At 40.8% G+C, this 11073-nt stretch overlaps 1 protein-coding gene across 1 annotated transcript; it reads right to left on the reverse strand.

Moving 5' to 3' along the window:
- Window positions 1–101: 101 nt before the first annotated feature.
- On the reverse strand, window positions 102–1897 carry LOC139813729 (uncharacterized). Its single transcript, XM_071779397.1, has 3 exons — window positions 1170–1897; window positions 747–1086; window positions 102–639 (listed from the first exon to the last, which is right to left on the reverse strand). The coding sequence occupies exons 1-3, from the start codon at window positions 1551–1553 to the stop codon at window positions 404–406; spliced, it is 960 nt and encodes a 319-aa protein (XP_071635498.1). The 5' UTR covers window positions 1554–1897; the 3' UTR covers window positions 102–403.
- Window positions 1898–11073: the final 9176 nt, after the last annotated feature.

The raw sequence follows: 11073 nt of genomic DNA on the forward strand, positions 1-11073 counted from the left end.
ACTTTTCATATACCAACTATTCTCTGCTTTAACAAATTACACAGAAATAAATATGTGCTTTTCATATACCAACAATTCTCTGCTTTAACAAATTATTTCTGTGTAATTTGTTAAAGCAGAGAATAGTTGGTATATGAAAAGTACATATTTATATTATTTTACACAAGTTTCTCGCTGTAACCCATAATAAAGAAAAATTCATTAGTTATTTAATCGAGCATCATTTAATTGCTAAAGAAATACAGTGTCCAAAATGTGGTAATAAATTAATAATTGATACAAGTAATGTCAGATTTCGATGCCGAAAAACATATGAAAAGAATTCCAGCAAAAAATATGTAAAAAAACAATGTCAGTCCCAAACAAGTGCAAAATGTGATACGTGGTTTAGCAAATATTCCTTTTAAGTTGCACTTGTAGAAGCCTCCGAGACATCTGCTTCAGCTTCACCAGGGATCTTCGGTGGATACATTTCCGCAATCGTACAGAAAAAACCGCTCAACCGATCTTCGTAATCATGAACGCGTTTGAAGAGATATTCAGCTAAATATCCCACCAAGTGTGAAGTACGTGTTCCGTACCGTGGGATATTAGCTCTTACCTCTCTCCAAACGCGTTCTATGTGCTGGGTGTGGGCTCCTAAAATTTAAAAAACTGTCAATGCATTTATACATTTCTTAATTTTTCTTTAATATATCATAGTTAAAGTAAAAAATTTGTAAACTATTTAAAATGTTTATACTTACCAGTATCTGGGTCGACGAAATTCATGGAATGATTAACGGTCAGATGTTGGAAGCCTTCATTGTTTAAACAATTGTAAGACTTCCAACAATCTGACATTATCGTCGTCCCAGGTAGGATCCACTCCTTTATGATTTCCAGCAAAGTTTTTTCTGTACGATCCGAAACCGCAACAAGAAATATTTTTGTTGAATCGCGTTCATATCCACCGAAGATCCATTTCCCTTCGATAATTCGGCCACGGTTGTATTTCCTTTTGCCGATTTTAGCCTCGTCTATTTCAACAATTTTGTTGAAGCCTCCAAGTTTAGTCGAATTTTTTTCGGCCCAGTATATGCAAACCTATATCATTTTAAAATAAATTTGCTAAATATATATTTAAAATATTTATATTTCATGTATTAAATGTATCAAATTATACTTACTTCTCGGCAAAAGGAAATCCAATCAACAACCGAATGATCGGAAAGTTGTAACTCCGTGCACAAAAATCGATGTCGCGGAGGCCGTAACATTATAAAGTATGCTGTCAGTCGGCATGCGGTTTCTAAGCTTAACTTTGACTTGCTAAACCACGTATCACATTTTGCACTTGTTTGGAACTGACATTGTTTTTTTACATATTTTTTGCTGGAATTTTTTTCATAATGTGTTTTCCGGCATCGAAATCTGACATTACTTGTATCAATTATTAATTTATTATTACATTTTGGACACTGTATTTCTTTATTAATTAAATGATGCTCGATTAAATAATTAATTAACTTTTCTCTATCGTGTGTTACGGCGAGAAACTCGTGCAGTCTCATTGTCGGATCGTCGTACGTCGAACATCCGACGCAGTGTCCTTTATTGGACTCGTAAAATTAACAAAAGAGAATCAACATTTGAAATTGTTTTACTTACCGCTTGGACAGTTGTCACGTGACCTTCTTTTGCATACGCGTGCGGCTACGGAGCATGCGCATATGGCCGCAGGGCATGTTCGTGGTCGCTACCAGTCGCTACATCGCGTCGGTATGACAGGTCTCATAACCTGATAGTCGTCAACTTTAACAGTTAATATCTCGCGTCGCGGGGCCGAGCGGGGCTTTTTTCTGCCAGATTCATTCGTTTTGTGCAAAAACGCGTCGATTAAGCCTAAATTCATCGAAATCGGTGAGAAGGGAGCTCTCCTTCAGTTTTACCAATTTTAGTAATAATTTTTCGCTTGTAAACTTTACCTTAGTTTCACACGAAAACAATTCACATAGCTTAGTTGCCGCAATGTTGTATTCGGAACCTGTCGTCGGCCTATAAAGAAAGTCAGAGAAGATACGATTTAACAAATTTTTATTCCGTCAAAGAGCTAAGAACTGTAATATACTTACAAGTGATTCAGCTAGAAAATGGCATTAGCCACAGCTTCTGTTATAGCAGATCTATCTGCATCAGTGAGCATACCCTTTTTTTCAAAATTCTGAAGAGCAGCGTTACTTTTTAAAGAGTGATATTTCACAAGTTTCTAAAAGTCCTAAAAGATTGAAAGTTAGAAATAAAAAGTTATTATCACTGAATATGGATAGCAAATCCATCTAATAGATATCACAGAGAATAGTAAACCAAAATTACAAATCAAAGCAGTTAATTTTTCAGACGATTTGAAAGAAAGGATGTGTCGGCTCTGTTTGTGCTTAGGGTTTTTTTCAATAGATGCGCTTTCTTCTGTCTCTTTAAATCGCTTTTTTCTATTCTCTTGAGTCAAATCAAGATTTGAAACAGATGATAAGGAAAACGTTTGTTCTAAATCTAAATCTGTGTCCTTAATCGAATGGCTCTGCAAAAAGTGAAAATAAGTTTCTGTTACATGGAAGAATTTTCCACTTGAGTTAAAAGATTTTCATTTTGATGCCAAATAATTTTAAATAAAATATTTTAAACAAAAAGATATTTCCTCTCAAGTGATTGCTTCACACAGTTACAACTATATAAAGAGTTAATATCTATACGATTAATTAATTTTCTAAAAATAATAATAACTATTGGAACAGTGCTATTCAGCTATGCTCTTTTTTGTGGCTGCTGGAGTAATTATAAAAAACATTTTTAAATGCAAGATTTCAAAAATTCTACTATAAGTCTAATTGATAAAAATCTATTATTAAACATTTTAATTTCAGATATAGATATCACTTACCAAAGTAAAATCCTCAGGTAGTTGAGATACATCTGAAATAGAATCTAATATTATGTCGGTATTATCAGGTCGTCTGTAATTGCTACGGAAAGAGACTCCTTACAAGTCTGTAAATAAAAATCATGAGCATTAGTTTTAATTTAATATAAGTATGACCGTATTAATCTATAAAAAAAACTGATTATTAAGGAAGGGTTGAAATGTGAAATTAGTTGGATTTAGATGCTTTGCTGATAATACCTCTCCTTGAACAGCAGACTCACTTACTGCTAGACGCTTCCAACTACTAAGGAAACCTGCTCGCAATCCTATTTGAGGAATTAATTGTTTTATTAATTCTTCATTTAGAGCGAGTGGTCTCCTCGTACTATTAATTTTTTTACCTGAGAAAAACGAGAAATAAAAGTAACTACTTGTATAGAAACGTGTAACGGCCTGACTTTATCGAACGCGGACTGGCGTGCGGGATCGGGAGTCCGATGAAAGGCCCAGAGACAATAATCAATTTAGGTGGTACATGCAGTAGTTTATTCAACTTAGCTTATTATATACAACGAAGGGGCAGTGCGGGTGCACTCGATAACGGACGCGGTAGCACGCTATTCGACGGACTCGGCAGTATTTGATATAGCGCAGGGACGGACAGAACGCGGTATATACAACGAAGGAGTAGTGCGGGTGCACTTGATAACGAACGCGGTATCGTTACTCGACGGGCTCGGTATATTACATAGACGTATTACAGTACATAGGCGGACGCGGTATATTACAGGTAGTGCATGTGCACTCGATAACGACGCGGTATTTAATAACGAACGCGGTATCGTTACTCAACGGGCTCGGTATATTACATAGACGTATTACAGTACATAGGCGGACGCGGTATATTACAGGTAGTGCATGTGCACTCGATAACGACGCGGTATTTAAGGTACGGGACGGATTCGGTATATTACCGTTAATACCTGTACGCTCGCGGATGTCGTGGTAATATGCGTGCGGGGACGCGTAACGTAGGATGGAAGATTTCCGGAGCCCCGGGGCGGCGGCAGCGAGAGCCCTCGTTGCGAGGCCGAGCGCGCTCGACCCCGCGTAACCGTGCCTTCGGGGTTAGTTCTGAGGGAGTGCGGGAACACCTGAGAGCTCTCAGTCGAGGCTCGGAGCACCGGACCTCGTTGGCGTGTTCCCTAGGAGTCGGGAATAGGTTTCGTCTTGGAAGTAGCGGATCTTTAGACGAAGTGTCTTTTTCTCGCCGGAGCGGCGGTTTATATACCCGCCCGGCGCGGCGGGTTCGCTAGGAGCGCCGATCGTCGCGCTGTGGTGGGGCGGCGCGGCGCCGCGCTCGTCCTCGGGGCGGCTCGGCTCCCGTCGTCGCTCGTCGGGAGGCACCGGTGCCGCGCTTGGCCCGCGCACACGGTGCGTTTTGCATTACGTTTAAAATGTGGGCGCACCGCGCCCTGGTCTTCGCCTGACTGGTCGTCGGTCGGGCGGCATCCGGCGGTCGTTAGCCGGGAACGGTGCTTAGCGCAAGGGGTGCATCGTTACAAACGTGCAACGTTTTTGGCATTTCTGCATTGAACGGAAGAAGGCACGATATCTTGCAGCTTGCAGCTTGCAGCTTGCAGCACATCCACACAGTAATATCGAAATGCAAACGCAACAAAGTTAACCTGACTAAATACGTATAATTTACAATCATGTTTTCAATTTAATTATTTCGTATTTAAGACAAGCATAATAATATTAACAAATTCGTGTAATTTACAACAATATGATTTTATTGATACATTGAATTTAGGAAATAGTAAATTTTATTGTGCTATCTAATGTATAATTGATCCAAATAAGTAATAATGTCGAAGAAAATTAATATAATTAACAAGATGATGCAAAATTGATTACAAATTTATATTTATTTAAATTGTGAATAAATAAGTTATAAACGGATTAAATAATCGCTTTCTAAAGAACATGGTAATTCTTTTACTTATTACGCTTGATACAAAATAAAATATAATATTCAGTTAATCATGTCAATTGATATTTTTTGCACAAACAAAATATTTTATTTACTTGATAGATTTGACTAACCGTACTATATTTACTTGTATTTTTTCAATCATATTATAATTATATTATTCGTTCTATTTTCCAATCGTATATTATTCATGAAAATATATTACTGTTACGATATACAAATGGTACGGTTCGTTAAATCTTTGTTAAAATTAAATACTTGTTAATTAACCCTCAGGGTACGATCTATAAAAAAGGTACAATTTTCAAAATCGTATAACTTGAGTACCAAGCGTAGACTGACGCTGCCTTTTGGCGCTCACATAGTAGCTACCTCAAAGATTCCCCCCCCCGGTACGGACCCCCACCATTCACTTCCTTTGAAATGGCGCAGCTACTTTCAAAATTCGCTCGGGTTACGCTAACCCAGATCGTACCCTGAGGGTTAAATATTTATTTTCAAAAAATAAACCATTGTATCTATATATCAAAACGTGGCAGTTTTGATTAAGAAATAGTTTTTTGATTCAGCAGCTTCTTCTTTCTCAGTATCTGAGGAAATACGCACACAAAAAATCCAAAGTGTTTAAGGGTTAATATGAATATTATAAATATAATAACCTACCGCTTATAGCAAGAATTTTAGCCGGAGCCTTTGTTTCTTTCTGTGTTTTAAAATATTTCCATGTTAGTTTTACAATTTTGTCTATATGTCTGTCTTTTTTGGGTATCACTGATAATTTTACTACATTTTTTTGCTTGCTTTAAAGCCACCGAATCAATACAAACTTTTTTACTTGAGGCATAATTCTTATATAAATAAATTCTTTGTTCTATATTTCAAGATGTCATTTAAAATAAATGAATGATGCGCAGCATACATTTGCGACAAATTCAAAGCTGTTTCGAGTCTGAAGTTACTGCGAATATTTCGTATCATATGTATAGCTGAACTGGTGTACACTCGTTGTACTAGAAATGCAATAGATATATATTTCAAGTTTGGCAAAAGTGACTGTATTTGAAATATAATTGTAAATATTGAAATATATAGATAATAATATGTCGTACGAATCTCTGGGCTGGGCTGGTACGGCACGATCTAATTCTTCCTTCACCGGTAGCGGCAGAGGTAGCTTCCTCTCCACAGTTGCAGTCTTGTCTCCATCATCCGGGCTACTGAGATCAGAGGTCTCCGTGTCGGAAAGCTGGCAGCTAGTTGATGAAGGTGGCGGTGGCAGTTGTCTGCGAGAAAGCTGCGGTGTTACTATTCTAGTAGTGGCGTTATCGTATGGTAATCGTACCGGCAAACCAAATCGCCTCTGGGTCTCCGTCAGCTCCACCTCTAGTGTTATCACTCTATCTTTAAGACTTTTCACTAATGCATTGTATTCTGTGTCCTTTTCCTGTAACAATTGTTGATAGAACTCGTCTCTAGCCGTAATATCTGCACGCAATTCCTTTGCAGCTCTTCTAGCTCTGGCGTACTTCTGTTGCAGAGCTGCGTTTTGCGCCGTCGCCTGTGACAGCATCTCCCTGGCTGTCGACAGGTCCTGGCGGGCGGTGCCCAATGCTCTCTCCGATTCGTGAAAGCGTAATCCTGATTCCCGCAGTTTGGCTGCATACTCTTCGTTACCTGCTCCGCTGTTTTCCAATTCTACTAACTTCGCCTTGAGCTTTTCCACTTCCTCGTCCGCTAATGAGAGTTTATACTGACTCTTTTGCAAGAGCAATCTCAGACTGTCTACGTCGCTCTGCGTAGTGCCATTGTGTTGTGACATGGACGAGCCGAGTATCGGAGATCGACTGCGACTAGAAGGCGACAGGTAATTCTCGATGGGGCTATGTGCCGGTTCTCCCTCCGAGCAAGAGGACATCGCCGGCGAACTGGGAATCCCACTCATCCCGCTACCAACAGAGATATCCTCGCGTCCTCGTTGGCCATCGGGAGAAGCATCGGAGAAGTTGAGTTTTCTATTGGCAGCGTTCGGCAGTTCTCTCTCTTTATCCGCCTGGAGACTCTGCCTAATCAACATTGCCACCTCCGAATTCTTGAGATCCCTCTCCCTGCCGATGACAAATCGCACGAGACCGGAGGTGTTCCTCAGCACACTAGCGGCGTAAGCCTGCGTCACGCCGACCAAACTCTTGCCGTCAACCTCTAATCTCTAATTTCTATGTTATTCCTGTTAATGCTCTTACAACACCTTGTGTTTATGTAAATTTTGATAATTTAACATATGTTGTTTTACCGATTAATAAAAAAGAACTTAAATAAAATTATTCGTTATTGAAAACTGATACATTCGTATAAAAACTTGTCGAATATATATGTAAATGAATCGAGTTAACGGTGAAAAATGCGGGATATTTGTCGCAACTTGAAATACGCGCAAATGTATTGCAAATTTAACGCTACGGTCTTCCAAATTAAAGAATGCTTTGTCACTAATTGATATTTCTTTTTACAGACTTGCCGCAGGAACGTTACCGAAGGAACGTCGTAACGCGCGGATCGAGTGACACTCGCGTTGACAGTGCTTCTAAAGTGCTTTTGTGTCGAACGCTTTTGTGGACACCCGCGAGTGTTGCGATTGCGCGAAAATTGACATTTCTTTTTACAGACTTGCCGCAGTAACGTTACCGGAGGAACGTCGTAACGCGCGGATCGAGTGACGCTCGCGTTGACAGTGCTTCTAAAGTGCTTTTGTGTCGAACGTTTTTGTGGACACCCGCGAGTGTTGCGATTGCGCGAAAATTGACATTTCTTTTTACAGACTTGCCGCAGGAACGTTACCGGAGTAACGCCGTAACGCGCGGATCGAGTGACACTCGCGTTGACAGTGCTTTTGTGTTGAACGCTTTTGTGGACACCCGCGAGTGTTGCGATTGCGCGAAATATGTGCGACGCCGATTATCCACTGAGCCCACCGGAGGGTCGCGTCGTTGGCGAGACCCAGGCGCTCGTCCACGACGATCCATCGACAACGACGGTGGATAATGTGCTTTGTCGTGCTAGAATTATGTACCTGCCGCTGCCGCGGCGGCCGCCGCCGCCGTTTATTTCAAACGTGGACGCGATAGACCAATATTGTGAAACGGCGCAGGAACGCTATCAGCGTCACCAAGTGCAGCGTCAGCAGCAGCAGCAGCAGCAGCCAACACCGCAACGACGATTGCCGATCATAACGCAACAGGTAATCGTTTCAGCAGCTATTTGTCCGCCACCTGATCGTCCGCAAAACGAACGTATGCGAAGGGCCCTTGAGCTCTTACGATTACACGGGATACTGCCGCCTCTTCCCGGAACACGGGAACCGCCGGTAAGCGGTCGCGTAAGCGTGAGCTCTCGATCGCGCCCGTCCGAAAACGTTCGCGTCACCGACGAACCCATTGTCCTATCCGACGACTCCTCTCGATCGCGCCCGTCCGAAAACGTACGCGTCACCGACGAACCGATCGTCATATCCGACGACTCCTCTCGATCGCGCCCGTCCGAAAACGTACGCGTCACCGACGAACCGATCGTCATATCCGACGACTCCTCTCGATCGCGCCCGTCCGAAAACGTCCGCGTAACCGACGAACCGATCGTCATATCCGACGACTCCTCTCGATCGCGCCCGTCCGAAAACGTACGCGTCACCGACGAACCGATCGTCATATCCGACGACTCCTCTCGATCGCGCCCGTCCGAAAACGTCCGCGTCACCGACGAACCGATCGGCGTATCCGACAACTCCGAAGTTGACAGTTCGTCGATTATTAACATTTTGGATGACGAGGAAGAAGCGGTTACGAGGAATAGGGATGAGCAAACTTCGCGATTTAGCAGCGACGACGAGGACGACGACGACGACGACGACCCCCGTCACCCACTGATAAGACGGCTCAATCCCACCGTCCTAAACGTCAACGACCCAAGGAGTTACGATAGGACCAGCGATATAGATTCGTTGATCGTGGTTAGCAGGACGCTAGAGCCATTTAAATGCAACGTAATCTGTAAAATACATATAAAGCCAAAATTTATAATGGTAGTGAAAAACACGAAATTAACGAGATACATCGCGAAAAGAGACCAATTTCGTCCGCCCGTACGCGAACCGGCGTTCGCCGTCCGCTACGGCGATGAAGTAGACAAGCGCGGCTAGTTCTACGAATTCGAACTGGGAAAAATAGACTTCCTGTCCGTGTACGTGTTGTTCCAGCTAGACCGGGAAAATGAATTCTTTCACGGTGTTCCGCGAACAACGAACCGCGACGAGGACGGGCAATTGCGGCGTGCAGCGGCCACATTTATCCAGCGCATCGTCGTACGCGCGGCACGAGAACTTCCGACGCGGACGGAAACGGCGCGAGCGGGCATAAAATACGTCGCGGACGAGGTAGATCGGACGTACAGTGGGGAGCATTAATGAGTTCCGTTACCCGGTGAGCTACGGTGCAGAGCGGTGCAGGCGAGCGCGCTACGTTACCGTCACGGTCGATAAAAGGTTCAAATACAGAACCGCGAACTAGGGATGGGCAATACAAGAGAAATATCGATATTTCGTATCGATACGTATCATAAATAAGAATATCGATACACTAAAAATATCGGGCGAAAAATATCGATATTTAACAGTATCGATACTGTCGATACCTCTATTATTAGTTATATTTTAATTTAATTTTGAGAACACACAAAGCAGCCCGCTAATCCGTCGTCATTGTTAAGTTCGTTTTCTTCGATTAGTTATTTACATATGTGTTATAATGATAAAAAAAGTTACAGAAATACACTATTAATATACACTAATTATCTTAAATATAAAGTCACAGTATTGCAAACGGCATAGAGATCAAGTTATTGTTTGAAAAGGAGAAATCAATTATGACAGATACATATGCGACAAGTAGTTTTATGCTAATTGTAATAAATTTGGATACAAAATTCACGCAAACAGAGAACAAAAGAAGGTACATGTTCCTGTAAATGATTAAATAGAAAGTTGACAAATTGACAATGTACAGTCGCGGTCAGAGTAGTTGCAACACTTTTCTTTTAACTCTACTATCTTATTACAGATTTCTCACGGCACATAATACTTATGGCAGCCATTCACGTGCCGCGCAAAATTTGCGCCAACCCGTGCTAGACACGTAATTGGTAACCAATCACAACTATCACATGCCAAGTAGCTGCTGCGTGCGCAATTGACGGTATACACTCACGATCAGGCGAGGAAGATATATCCGTCGAATTATGGACTGTATCGAAAGTTCGATATTCATGTTCGAATATCGATACAGGCTAATATCGGAATGTAAAATATCGATACAAAATATCGATATTACAGCCCAAAAGTATCGATATTCAAAATATCGATACAGTATCGCCCATCCCTACCGCGAACGCGTAAAAATGGTCAGTCACGCTGTATTGCTCGCGCGTGCATTTGATTAAAAAAACATTTTTAATACAATTTGATGCACACAATTAATACGTATTACATACAATATAACAATCATAGGTGAATATGTAATTATAATTGTATTATTATGCATCTGCAACTATTATTCCACCGACTAAGTATGTGTTTACTGGAATAATATAATTACAGATAATATGATAATTATAATTACAACATTATTACCTATAATTATTCTATTGCATATAAAAAATTATTTCGCGATATTTTATAATTTTTACGATGTCGTATTATTTTCAGTATCTTATTTATAAATAAATAAAATATTAAAATTAAAAGCTAAGTAATGTTACGGCCAATATTCCGAGCAATATTAAAGTATTAATAAAAAGCTAGGTATATATACATTTGAATTATAATTATCGAGTCAACTTTTCGACTTGGTCTTTCTCAGGGCATTACATTCAAACTTACAAGTGATATAAATAAAAATAATAATAACTGTTGAAGTTCACATTATCAACACTGAAAATTATAGTCATCGCCGATGGAACGATTACGACACGCAAAAGAAATAAGGTCAAAGCCAACTTCGAATTAAACGCCGTCACAGGCCACATAATTACAATAATTGTTACCGATTACAATAAATCCTGATCTGAGTTGCAGCTGACGGAGGTGCTAATTTCGTGCATTTTCTGTATTTTTTAAAAGGTTCTTGAC

This window comes from Temnothorax longispinosus, chromosome 5, assembly GCF_030848805.1.
Source record: "Temnothorax longispinosus isolate EJ_2023e chromosome 5, Tlon_JGU_v1, whole genome shotgun sequence".
Classification (NCBI taxonomy): domain Eukaryota; kingdom Metazoa; phylum Arthropoda; class Insecta; order Hymenoptera; family Formicidae; genus Temnothorax; species Temnothorax longispinosus.